This window comes from Saccostrea cucullata, unplaced genomic scaffold (assembly GCF_032062105.1).
Source record: "Saccostrea cucullata isolate Sc308-1 unplaced genomic scaffold, CSIRO_AGI_Scuc_v1 ctg572, whole genome shotgun sequence".
In the NCBI taxonomy this organism is placed as follows: domain Eukaryota; kingdom Metazoa; phylum Mollusca; class Bivalvia; order Ostreida; family Ostreidae; genus Saccostrea; species Saccostrea cuccullata.
Genome location: NW_026930578.1, coordinates 231,506 through 245,424, shown reverse-complemented (window position 1 = coordinate 245,424; position 13,919 = coordinate 231,506). Strand labels below are relative to the sequence as shown.

The 13,919-nt window shown below is 33.4% G+C and overlaps 2 protein-coding genes and 1 long non-coding RNA gene across 3 annotated transcripts; 2 read left to right on the top strand and 1 right to left on the bottom strand.

Annotated features, from left to right (window-relative positions):
* Positions 1 to 2,861: 2,861 nt before the first annotated feature.
* On the top strand, positions 2,862 to 6,107 carry LOC134229160 (zinc finger protein 845-like). The gene is made up of 2 exons (XM_062710865.1): positions 2,862 to 2,885; positions 3,848 to 6,107. Exon 2 carries the CDS (start codon positions 3,931 to 3,933, stop codon positions 6,034 to 6,036), a length of 2,106 nt encoding a protein of 701 aa, XP_062566849.1. The 5' UTR covers positions 2,862 to 2,885; positions 3,848 to 3,930; the 3' UTR covers positions 6,037 to 6,107.
* A 2,626-nt stretch (positions 6,108 to 8,733) lies between these two features.
* LOC134229144 (uncharacterized) lies at positions 8,734 to 10,702 on the bottom strand. Its single transcript, XM_062710854.1, has 4 exons — positions 10,664 to 10,702; positions 9,807 to 9,972; positions 9,319 to 9,394; positions 8,734 to 8,894 (listed from the first exon to the last, which is right to left on the bottom strand). Exons 1-4 carry the CDS (start codon positions 10,681 to 10,683, stop codon positions 8,797 to 8,799), a joined length of 360 nt encoding a protein of 119 aa, XP_062566838.1. The 5' UTR covers positions 10,684 to 10,702; the 3' UTR covers positions 8,734 to 8,796.
* A 236-nt stretch (positions 10,703 to 10,938) lies between these two features.
* Positions 10,939 to 11,967, top strand: LOC134229143 (uncharacterized). Its single transcript, XR_009984133.1, has 2 exons — positions 10,939 to 11,144; positions 11,716 to 11,967. It is a non-coding gene; the product is annotated as an uncharacterized LOC134229143 (long non-coding RNA).
* Positions 11,968 to 13,919: the final 1,952 nt, after the last annotated feature.

Below are 13,919 nucleotides of genomic sequence, written 5' to 3'. Positions count from 1 at the left end.
ACTCAACTCTTGTTAAAGCCAATTTCATAACTTTTTAAGAACATTAAATTTTAAGGCACATCAAAGCCCAAACTGTACTTTCTTCATCGTAGAAATTAACAGGAACAATATTTTTAGAGAGAATTTGTACACTGTAACAAAATGATTTTCATAAACAGATACGATATTTCGTTGTAATGCATATCAATGAAAACTTTCTGCAGAGTCATTTACAAAAACAAACATAACTTCAACTTTAACTTCGTCAAATGATTTTAAACAAAAGGCGGATAATATCTTAAATCATTTGACGAAGTTAAATTAGGAAGCCTTTAAGACGTTTGATTTTGCATACATACTGCACACGATTACATGTCAGCTCTGCTTCTTTTTTTTTTTATCCAGCATTCTATAATTTTTTTTCATTATCTTGTGCGGATTTTATTTTTGCAAATCTTTTATTTGTTGTTTGTATGTATCTTCATTTTTACTTTGTCTAGTAAGTACCGCGGTATGTAAATAACGTTTGTAAAGCACGGAATAATATAGTAAAACGTAATTTTCCATGGAAGCATGTGATAATGTTTGGAAATAAATATTTAAAAAAAAATAGGTATTTTTGTTATTGCGTTTAATTATCTTGAGAGTCTTCATGGTTCAAAATATTTTGGCAGATTTTGTAACAAAAGAGCTTAAAAAGAGGAACTGAAATAATGATATAAGTTTTTTTTGTTTATAACTGTATACATATGTATATACTAAAATCTATTTTTATGATTTTGTATGGAATTGTTGTCAATGACATGATTTGAATAAAATCAGGTTTCCTAAGCAACAAAATGAGAAAATAATTAGCATACTACCCTATCTCGATATTGTTCTGTTCAAATTTAAATAAATTTCGGAATCTCAGTTATACAACTTGATATAACATCAAAATTTGAACAATCAAGACTTATGTCAAGAAAAGCATAAATATATACGAAATGTATTTCTGTATATACAGTGGAGCCTTTATCCGGACGCTTTGGTTCCTTGTCAATTTGTCCGAATATGTGAAGCGTCCGGATATCTGAATTACCAATTAAACAAGACAATGTAACATTAAAAAATTCTGTTCCGATGAAAAGTCGTCCGGATACTGAAGCATCCGGATATCTGGGGTCCGGATATCTGAAGGACCACTGTAATTTAATTTATTGTGATTTTATACAGTGTAATAATTAACGATTGTTTGCGTCATTCGAAGTAGGATGAAAAAATTGGCTCAGTTGATCTGTCATAATTTTTCTACAGAAAATTTCAACGCCAGTGTTGAAATTCAAATAAAATAATTATTCCAGATGCAGTAAAAATTATTACTTCCTAAAGGTTATCACAAAACATTGATATTTTGAAACGTTTACTGGACTCGCTATGTTTCTTTGTTTGTAGGGATTTTTATGTTTACATTTAATTTAAGAATCTAATATACGTATGATAATTTAAAATCATTTCATTGCTGGAAAACTAACGTATAATTTGGAAGAATTTTCTCCTTAAAAATGAAAAGTTGGAATGTCACTTGCAGAAAACAATTCCAGTTCATCTAAAATATAATTTAAACAAGATGTGTTTGAGAAACACTGATGCCTTCGTATCGCAGCATAGCGAAGATTAAACTTTTCTTAAATGCAAACTCACTGGAAATACAATTCTGAAATATGAAAGTAGGCCATGGTTAAAGTTTCTTCATAAGTACGGAAGTATCCAAGGTCAAGGTTAAAAGATGAAGGTAACTGGTATCCATGGAATGAGAGGTCTTGCCACAAAATATATATGTGAAGTATGGAAGCCCTAGCCCTAACCCTTCATAAGTTATGGTCAAGGTTTGCTTTTTAAAAGTAGGTCAAACTCCAAGGCCAAAGGGTCAAAGTTCTTGGTATCCAATAAAGGGACTTTTCACAAGAATTACATATGTGAAGTATGAGATCACTAGCCCTTAGAGTTCAAAAGTCATGGCCAAGGTTAAAGTTTTTCATAAGTATGAAAATCTCCAAGGTCAAGATCAAAAGGTCAAGGTATCCAATGAAAGGTCTTGCCACAAAGAATACATATGTGAAGTATATGAAAGCCTTAGTCCTAACCGTTCAGAAGTTATGGCCAAGGCTAAAAATTTTAAAAAGTAGGTCAAACTCCAAGGTCAAAGGTCTTGCTATCAAAAGGTCTTGTCACAAGGATTAAATATGTTTTACAAAGTATGAAAGCACTAGCCTTAACCCTTTAAAAGTTATGGTCAAAGTTTGCTTTGTTAAAGGTCAAACTCCAAGGTCAAAGGGTCAAAGTTCTTGGTATCCATGAAAAGTCTTATCACAAGGATTACATATATGAAGTATGAAAGCCCTATCCCTTACCGTTCAAAATTTATGGCCGAGGTTAAAGTTTTTTCACAAGTACAGAAATCTCTAAGGTCAAGGTCAAAAGGTCAAGGTTGTTGGTGTCCAATGAAAGGTTGACCAATTCCGAAATTGATTCTACGGGCGTGTGTAAGGCCAACATTCATTAATTCCTTAAAAATTAAAGCGAATAAAAGTATGTTAGTTAGGTTGGACCTACATAAGAATCCTAAAATAATGGAAAAGGTTGGCATGGTTCAACTCAGCCAAACGCTGTCCACTTAACCATGCATTTTACCGATGTTTGCTCGATATATATAAAGTCATGCTATCTAGGATGAAACTCTTATCATCTTAAAAGGAAACGACCGGGATTTATTTTTTTTTTGTAAATTAATCTGAAGAAAGAGGCTTCAGCTCTAGTGCATTTTTCCGGAATTAAATTTCTTCCTATATCTGGTTTTAATTTTACTAAGCTCTGGATATTTCCAGTATTGAAATGCGAAACCAAACTCCAAAGCAAAGCCAAGGGTAAGTATGATGGTGATAAAAAAGGTTCCTTTATTGTGCCATTTTCTAAAATGTTGATGTTGTGATCATTGTGGGCAAGCACAAGTGCATGTTTAACCAAGATCTACCTTTTCAAACCACACGAGACATTTGGAACCCCAGGTACATGTCCTTGAGACTGGTTTGATTCCTGGTCACACCACAGGTCTCTGAATTTCTATCAATAAGCCGTCATATGATTGATGTGATACATATACCCCATATATAAATAAAGTATTTATATGGAAAGGGTATAATATATATCACTCTATTCAGTCATATAACGGTTTATAAATATTGATAGAAATTCATATGCACATGATGCATGTGGTCATTTCATCAGCATTTTAAATGTACTTTTTACAATCCAATAAGTTGTAGCAGTTCAGGCCATATGTATCATAGATACCTTCCTTGGTAGCTCTTTGGTAATGCAGGAACCCTGATCAACAGACTATACACAGACTTTTGACATGGGCTTGGTTTATGTTGTGAATTTTTATTAAATAAATCATGTTACATGTAATTGTTGTTACTGCAAGAACAAAGTTAGCAGTGATATGTATATGAGTTGAATTGCTGGTATATGCTCAAGTCGTAATTTTCTCTACTCCCAGGAATTATTTTTGAGTTTGCAGTGCAAGTGATAATTTTCACATCCCCCCTCCCCCAACAAAAAGTACTATTTTGAAAACCTTTGAATAATCTGTTTATTGTTTAATCATATTTAAATGTTCCATCAAGATAAACTTTTCATTTTGTCTGCATATTAAGCACTTCTTTCATGTACGAGGTAGCCCCTACTTTTTCTTTTCACAAAGTACAAACAGTAATTAAATCTCAGACACCTCAGAGCCCTGTATATGAAACAAGTGTCTTCACTTGTCTGGAGAAGTTCTCTAAAATTATCTTGCATATTTAATGTTGGCTTTTCTTTTTTGTAGAAAAAGATCTGGAACATTTTTGGCCATTGTGATGGCATGCATGCACATATACTGTTAGAAGCCTGGTTGCAGAGAGGCTAAATATGGAGGTTATTTCTCTTTCAATAACCTGTATCAAACACGAGTCCAGCAATACCAGTGATGATACTAAGTACTTCACCACCCAGAAAAATACTAGTAAAACACAAACATCTCCAGTATCTATACAGACAAATGTTTCACAACCCTCAAATATGGAATCTTCAATGAAGAAGGAAGAAAATGTAGGTCATGTGACTTCATCACCATCTCTGGGCGATGGACTGGTTGCTCTCAAGCACACAGCTCAAGAAGAGAAGAACAAGAATGAAAAATGTCATATGGATCGTATTCTACCAGGAATGTCAGATGAAAAGGCAAATAAGTCTGAAAATACTATAAACAATGCTGAAAATGGTGAATGTTCTGAAAGAAGCCTTGATTTCTACAATCAGAAAGAATCAAAGAAAAATACTGATGCTGTTCCAGAGACAGATGCAGAAGAAAAAGATGTTAAAGAAGCTTTTACCATAATAAAGTGGGAGGCCCCATTGCATGATAAAACAGAGAAATGTTTTTGTGATACATGTAATTTAAATAGACAAGCAACAGAAATGGATAATACAAATTCATTGATATCTTCTCCATTGCTTAGTGATGGAATGGTAACTTTAAAGCACGGAAAAGGAGGAGGGGAGAGAAGCATGGAAAAATATCTTGGTCATATGGGTAACTCTCAACCTGGAATGCTAGAAGAAACTGAAATCAAGTCTGAACAATGTATTAATGATTCTAACAATGGTGGATCTTTTGAAAGGAACAATGAATTCTATAATCAGAAAGAGTTAAGAGAAGACAATGAAATAAATTCAGAGACAACTGTAGAGAAAAATTTGAAAGAAGGTTTTACCAAAATAAAGTGGGAGGGCTGCAGGTTTGATAAAACAGAAAATGATAATTTGATTCAACTAAATACAAGAGAAGTTGATACCAATTCTGTGAATGTGGACATTGATAATGACTCACATATAACCATTGTAAAATATAATTCACTTAAAGCAAATGATTCACAGATCAAAAATAATAGTCAGAAAAGACCTTCCACTTCTCGTATATTTCCAGGAAAACAACCTGTTGTGATATTGAAAAGATTAAAAATGAAGGATGGCTCGAACAGCTGTGATTATTCTAAAACTACAGGAAAAGATCCAAGTGATGAGGTTTATAGCAGCGAAGTAAAAATTGAAAGGAAAGATGATGAACAAACATTTATTGAAACATCTGAACAGGGGATGTTCTTGAGAAATATTTCTGACACTGAAGGACCTGTCAAGACAAGCTCTTCTGTGAAGGAGGAAAAAAAAGATGCAGGGACAGATCAATGTGAGTTTGACCTGAGTCAAGAAATGAAAGACGAGATCCAAAGTGCCATTCAAACAAACATCGAAGCGATGGTGATTTCTAATCAGACAAGTAATGGGGAGGGATTCTCCTATGTTTATCCATATGCTTGTGGACAGTGCAATTATACAGCAAAATTACAGCATCATCTTAAAAATCACATGAAGATACATTCAACAGACCGTCCCTTTGTGTGTGATGTTTGTGGAAAAGGGTTCAAACATGATCACCACTTAAATGGACACAAGCGAACTCACTCGGGTGAGCGTCCTTACTCCTGTGAGGAATGCGGCCGAGATTTCACCCAGATAAGCAATTTACTCCGACACCAGAAAACTCATCAAGGACTTCCAGAATCACCGCGCCATAAATGCTTGAAATGTGACACAAGTTTCTCTACAGCGTATTCACTTAAACGCCATCAAGACGTACACGAAAATTTAAAAGAGAAAGTTAAAACTATGAAGAATCATAAAGGCAAGAAGAAGAAATTGACATATAATCCTCGCATTGATGACACGAGGCGAGAGTTCGAGTGCGATGTTTGTGGGCGTCGGTTCCGTAGGAAGGAACATGTGATGCGACACATGTTGACACACACCGGGGAGTCTGCGGTACACATACATGCATGTGAAGTGTGTGACAAAAAATGTGGTAGTAAGCGGGCTCTTGAGAATCATATAAAAATCCATACAGGGGATGATATTGACATCGATTCCATGTCTTCAACAGATGAATCTGATTCTGAGGAAGAATTTGAATCTGACTAATAAAATTATAAGATATATTAATTTTTGTATAAAATATTAACAAAGGAAAACAAGTATAAAGTGAGCATATGTTTGGGGATAATTTCTTTGATTTTTTTTTTCATTTTGATGTTATTATTTATAAATGAATTGTTTTGTCGTCCTTTTATAGCCATGTGATCAGATAAGATATGCATTCATTATACTGGAAAGGACTTTCAGTAAATCATGTTTGTTTGTTTAAAAAAAACAAAACTTCAAAGTGAATCACATATATACGCTGTTCTACATGTAGAACTACCAGTTTTATGCACATGTATTGAAAAAAAAATTAATTTTGTTTTTGTGTACTTTGCTTTCTTTGTCTAGGTTGTTTATTAAGGAACTTACATGCAACAAAAAAAATGTTCTTTCAGCAGCGAGTTATCAAACTTGTAATAAAAGATGAATTATACTCTTCTCATCAGTGTCTGCATCCAAATTTAAAGCGTTATGGAGTATACTGGTTTGTCAATCCCAAGAAATAATCCCAACTAGTCAAGACTTGCATGGATGATGCATCTAGGGATGCACAATACCAGATCTGCTTCACTTAAAGCATTGTACCTATGTTTTTCACATTAGTGAACAGGCAATATTTTTTGGAGCGCAAGTTTACTTTCAGGAAATTGAAAGCATTAACTATCCAGAGATTGTGCATATGTATCATAGTATGCAGCTTTAGGTGCTGCATGAGCCTGCATCAGACACACATTTTCTACACAGTTAAACAGCTGTAAATTTTGGAAACAGTTTGATCTATTCCAAACTTTTCTTTCAACAGGCAAAATTAACTTTTATATGTGTTTCCTTCATAGGTGCACACTATTACATTTGCTTTAAATGTGTGTAATCTAAATTTTCTGGAACACAGAAAGGTTTAAAAGTTTTGGTATTTCAAAGTCTTGACCAGACCAAACTTCAAGGGATGTTGCATAAGCTGCAGTTAAGTACCCCTTACCATTCTTTTTAGCTCACCTGAGCTGAAGGCTCAAGTGAGCTTTTCTGATCACATTTTGTCCGTCCGTCTAGCTGTCTGTCCGTTTGTAAACTTTTCACATTTTCGACTTCTTCTCAAGAACCACTGGGCCAATTTTGACCAAACTTGGTACAAAACATCCTTGGGTAGAGGGAAATTTAAATTGTAAAAATGAAGGGCCAAGGTCCCTCACAAGGGGAGATAATCAAGAAAAGACAAAAATAGGGTGGGGTCATTAAAAAATCTTCTTCTCAAGAACCACTGGGCCAAGTAAGCTGAAACTTATGTGGAAGCATCCTTGGGTAGTGTAGATTCTAAATTATTCAAATCATGACCCCCGGGGATAGGACGGGGCCACAATGGGGAATCAAAGTTTTACATAGAAATATATAGGAAAAATCTTCAAAAATCTTCTTCTCAAGAACCACTGAGCCAGAAAAGCTGAAACTTATGTGGAAGCATCCTTGAATAGTGTAAATTCTAAATTGTTCAAATCATGACCCCCGGGGGTAGGGCGGGGCCACAATGGAGAATCAAAGTTTTACAAAGAAATATATGGGAAAAATCTTTGAAAATCTTCTTCTCAAGAACCACTGGGCCAGAAAAGCTGAAACTTATGTGGAAGCATCCTTGGGTAGTGTAGATTCTAAATTGTTCTAATTATGACCCCAGGGGTAGGGCGGGGCCTCAATGGGGAATCAAAGTTTTACAATGGCCATTGGGGAATCAAAACATCCTATGGTACATGTAGTGTAGATTTCAAATTGTCTAAATTATGATCAGTGGGGTAGGGTCGGGTCACAATATGTATTACAAGGGGGAAATCTGGTAAAGAACGGAATGGTCAAAGCTTCTCAGGTGAGCAATGTGGCCCATGGGCCTCTTTTTTGAAGGGGAGGGGGGATGATTATCAAATTAAGAAAAATAGAGAATGCGACATTAGAACATCAAACTTAAAAAAATGTGTGTTTGCCCTCTCCTTACTCTGGATGAAAAATATGGGTTGATAGCTATAGGTAGCTGTGAAAAATATTTTAAGGAAAATTTTTCAAATTAAGGCTAAGAATAATTGTTTTCTGGAGATTGAGCTATGTCATTTTTTGCCAGAAAGTCAGGAGAGGGCAACCAAATTTTTAAAGATGACATTATTGCAGTTAAATGTTTCATCTAAGGCTATCCTACTAGTCTAGAACATCCATGTGGTGCTAGATTTTGCCTTTATTCTAGATAGCATTATTATACAAGAGTAATGTTTGTGACAAAAAGAAGATAGCCTTTAACATCATCACATAAAGTGCAATTGTGTCAAGGTGAATTGAAGAGGCAGTTGCCATTAGCTCAAGCAGTTTACTCTTGATAACTGTCCTAACAGCCACCAGTAAAATATCAGGCATGGGCTATAAATTGGGAATCACCAAACAAAATTTTGTTCGTACGGGCAATTTTGGTCCTTCTTATTTACATAACTTGAACTGATTACACTGATGAAAACCAATCTAAAAAATCCACAAAAATACAAGATTGTGAACAGGGCATAAAACATGAGCCCTAAAAATTGCAGAGGTCTAGATTCCAGAGGATCAGGTGCCTAGGAGGAGTAAGCATCCCCTGTTGAGTGGCCACACCTGAAGTAAGCCCCCATATACTGATCATGCCCCATGTACTCACCAGGCTGACGGAACACTAAACAAATACAATAATTCTTTTCTACATTATTTTATTTACACACTGTACAAAAACTAAATGTAAAGTCAACAAGATTTTTATCCACTTAGGTCTTTGAAGTAAGCTACAACTGAGTTAAATTTTTCTGGCACTGTTTCTGGTAGATCTGCAAGAGTCGTGAAGACACTGTTCACACCTACAATGAGAAGAGATAAACTTAATTCTGAGATTAGTAGTACTTAATCACATTTGAAAAGAGCACCGGTACTGTGAAATCACTAATTTTCGTGAGGTTTAGTTTTCGTGGTTTTCAAGGTATGAAGAGACCCACAAATTTATTTCCTCTTACTACCAACTGCAATTTTTCATGTATATTACTACATGTACTGAACAATTCTACAACCTCAAAATCAAATCCCCATAACCCAATATATTTCCTCAAACCATGAAAATTTTACTTATCAAAACTTTGTGATTTTACAGTAATATCAATCTGGGTAGCTAGGGGGATAGAGCGCCTGACTAGTAATTCAGATGACTAGTCCTGATTTGATTTTTTTTCTCTTCCTGTTACACAGTTAAGGTTTAAGAATTTTTAGTTTTTGCCAGACAACACTTACAAGCATTATACTGTGATGGCTGTTGGGGTTTTATTTCTGGTGTGGCTTCTTTCTTCACTGATTTTTGTGCAACAATCTGTTGGTGAAAAAAATATCAAAATGTAATCAAACAAAATCGATTAAAATATGATGAATATATTTTTTTTATTGCAGTATACAGCCTTAGGTCTTATGTTTATGCAAAGACAATATTATTTATTTTTTCCTTATTTCTGGAATATTGTAATTTTTGACAGTGTAATTATCCCACTAAATTGAAGGAGACTCTTTATTTCTTTTTTTAGGTGTATAAAAAGGTGAAACTTCCTGGATGATGTTTTACATGCATGCACTGTCAACCGAGACCCAGGTGTATTTTACAAGTTAAAAATTGTAATTATGTAGCCTTAAGGTTATAAATATTATTTCACTTGATATGCAATCTTACAATACTTTTACATATGTTTTTCACTATGTACCTATGGTGGTATTATTAAGGTAGTACACACCTTCTTGGTTGTTGTTGGTTTCTCTACAGGAGCAGGTAACCACTCGTCCAGCGTCTTGGTTTTCAGTCGTTTGTACGCTTCATTACTTTCTTTACTGCTTCCCCACAATCCTTCCTTCACAGTTAGATACACAGCTCCACCTGCAACTCCTAGCTTCGCAGTCGCCCTGTGAATTAACAATACAAACTGAAGTCTGACAATGGAATTATATCTATTTTTGATGCTGCTAACAATTTTGAATTTCTTTCTAATACGTGTGTTTTTCTTTACTTGTTAGTTAGAATAATCTTATTCTAACTGTGTCCCAGGAATAGCCCTCACCACTATCGTTAAACCAGGTCCAAATGACAATATCATTTTAATGATAGAACATTCTGTCTATTTACCTGTATGCCCTGAAGGGCCCAAAATCGGTTATAATAAATCTATTTTACCTTAAACTGCATATAAAACTGCTGTATTCAGGGGTTAGTCAGCTATATATGAGAAAAGTCAAACTCAAAACAAAGAGAGAAGAACTTTGGGTTGTGTATTTATGTACACTCCAAGGTGTATCCTTAGATCATATATTTGCAACTATACCATGTGATGGATGTTAATCTTTTGAAAGAAATGATTTTCAGGGTTTACGCTCAAAGATTGTCAACAGAATCTATTGCATGCTGCAATCAGCTGCGTTTGTTCGAAATTCCTCTGCATGTCATTATGATACAACTTCTTAATTAAACACAACGATAAGCTTAAAGCTGAATTTCTTTAAAAATATAAAACAGACATATATATGTGAACTATTAAAATCTTTCTTGTTTTTCCTCCCATCTACAAAGAGAAATATCGCTTGAAATAGATCAACTCACTTTGCAAGTGTCACAGCCATGACCTTTACCTTTGCTTTCTCTTTTAATGCTTGTGAAGTAATTCAAACCAAGAGTGATTCGTAATGATAAAATTATTGACAACTTGTCCTTCTGGCTTCCTTGGTGATTTTAAAGTTAAAGGGGAAGATTTTGTTTTTTAAAATACAATTTTTATAGATGAAAAATTGTAAAGAAACCTGATAGGAAACACAAATAAGAACTTTACGGAAATTTCTGGTCCTAGCGTATTTTTCTTCTTTTTAGGCACGATTGAAAACAACTTCCTGTGTCAACGTCGCTTCCGGGTGAAAGTTACAACCAGACGGGCTTTTTTGCAGTGCTGTCCATATTTTGTCATTTGTCATTTGTTTGTCGACGCAAACCAAGTCAACCATGGTGGACTACGGTTCTGGACCAGTGAAGGAGAGCATAGACAACACGGTGTTTATAATCCCAGGAATAATTGTTATCTGTTTAGTCTGTAAGTGTGTAATAATTTTCTGAACAACTGAAAGAATTAGCACAATATGGTCAGTGCAGTTTAATTTTCTACCCTGTAATAAGATAGATTAAAAGAATATTTTGACTGATTTTGACATGGACAATGTATTGATAATTGAAAAAGTTGTGGTGTGGGGGAGTGCAAAAAACTACATATTACCGGTATGCTTTTTTCATTGAATAGTTGTAGATAAAATGTTACAGAATTATTTATGTGCAGTTATATTTAAATCTTCAGTACACATATTTGAGCATGTTGCCAGTTGGGTGTGGAATGTAAAGACTTATGAATGTATTACTATAAAACTAATTAAAAATGCAGGAGGGGGGGGGGGCTGTGCACAGCTGTTAATTATGCCAAACCGGCACAATGGCTATAGGATTGGTTCAACATTTCTTGATTTTCTTTCATATGCATTTACATCAAAATATGTTATGAACCTTTGGACCTTTTTTGCAATATTTCAGTTCATATTTCAATTTGTGTTCGAAGAAATTAAGAAATAAAATAGTAATACACTTCACTGTATTTATAAATACATCTGTTGCAGCTTTCTTTGCCTACAAGCTGTTCAAAAGTTTAAGGGAGAAAGAAAAAGCAAAAGAAGAAAAAAAGAAAATGAAGCAACAAAGAAAAGAAAAAGAACAGCAGAAGAGGCAACAAAAGAAGAAATTATGATTTACTCAAATTAGGACATTTTTATTATCAGCAGCTAAATTATTTTTTTGTGATGTGACATTTTCTTTCTGGATGGAAGGGAAGTATAAGTTTGGATATATAAGAGGAATACAAGGAAATCATGCATAAAAAGAAGACCGAAAATTTAACATTATCATGGAAACATATATATATATCCCACCTCAAGTCATGTATATACTAGTGGATATTATAATATCTTGAGAGATTTCTTTTTGTTTAATGTCTGAGATAAAAATCTTTCTATGTTTAATCTCAATATAATGTTCTTTCCTGTCATAAAACCATTTGAAATATTTTTTTATCAAACTACGTACAAGACTCTATTCTTACCATGCTTACTGCATAAGATGTCAAAATTGTAAATGATGATAAACATAAAATGCTACATGTGACTAATTCATTTTAATAATGAAATTGGATTGGACTGATGATCACAATATTGAAACTGTTTGTTTGGGGGTATTGTTGGTCTTACCAAAAAACAAAAAAAAATTCTAAAGGATATTTTCATATGTACCGATTTTTGTTAGTAGTGTGCATGTTATTTCTCTCTATATGTATTTATGTAATTAAAGAAATAAATGCTGTGCATTGTGTGGGGTACTTGGTAAAACACAGGGCTATGTTATCAATTTATTAGATTGAAAATATATTGGTTGTGCAAAAGTGCATTAATGCATTCATTATTAATGAGATATATAAAAGATCATTCTGGCATTATACTTTTACAATTTCATTACATTAATATGTTAAATTTATTGGTTTCATATATATGATTTTAATTTTTGTAGCAATAATTGGGTGATTTGATATGAAAAATTGCATGATTGTACGGTTTTAACTTGCATATTTTTTAACCATATCATTTTCCATTAGTTGCTTTCTCCAATAGTGGTATAAAGTTGTAACACAGCTTTTAGTTCTGGACTCAAGTTAATGTGAAGTTAGTGTAAATCTAGATGTGTATGGGCTATAGATGTCTTTTTTGAGCACATTCCTTCTGTAATGTTGAATGATGAATATTCTCTGTTTAAATTGATTGTTCTAGGGGTGAAAAAGCAATTAATGCCAAAAGATAAAGATTGATGCATCAGACATTTATAATATAACATAACATATTAATTAAAAGATATTCAAATAAATCTCTCTTCCTTCATACTAGTTGCCTATGCTGAATGCACATATCAAATTCATTACAATTTCAATTTTTTTTTTTTTTTTTTGGTAAACTATTCTTCTTATACCTGGTAGTTTAACCAGTATTTATCCCAAGTGTTCAAGTTGTCAGTGTTCCGGATAATAAAAGTTGTATGAAGAATTCCTTTTATAATTATTGTAAGCAAAAAGAACAACAAATTTTTAACACTTCAGCTATCTAATTAGACTTCCGTTTAATTTCTATCAAATGTGTTAACTTTGAATTATTTTTCAATTTGTTTTAGTAATTTAAAATTTTTCCATTATAATAATTGTATACATGTATTTGTCAGAATCACCAATATTTTATTAGAAGTATTACAAAGTGCAATTTTTTTTTTCTATTCTGTTGTAAATTTTCTTCTCAGAATTTTATATGTTTTGAGAGGACTTGCTAAGTACCACATGATATCAAATTTATTTTGTTTTGTTCTGAGTGAAACATGACTATATACTACATGAATATTAAAAAAATTAGTTTCATAGGGAAAAAAGTAGAATTTTCCAGGAAATATGTATAAACATTGGTATTTCTGACCACTTCTTTTAAAGATTTAAATGAAATTTGAATGCAATTTTTTTGTATGTGAAAGAAATTTTCAGTGGAATTTTCTATTTCACCGTCGCCCTGGAGTATATTATTTTTCATTTTTACACAATATATCAAAAAATTGGGCAGGAGGGAATATTAGCACAGAAATGGGTTTTCTGTTAAACTTAGAAATGTACCAAATTATGATTTTGTGGGTCCTACTTTATGCCATATTCTTTAATGATCTATCATATTCATCTTCTCAACTATTGTTAAAGCCAACATTTAAGAACATTAAATTTTTAGGGCACAATTAAGCTCAAACT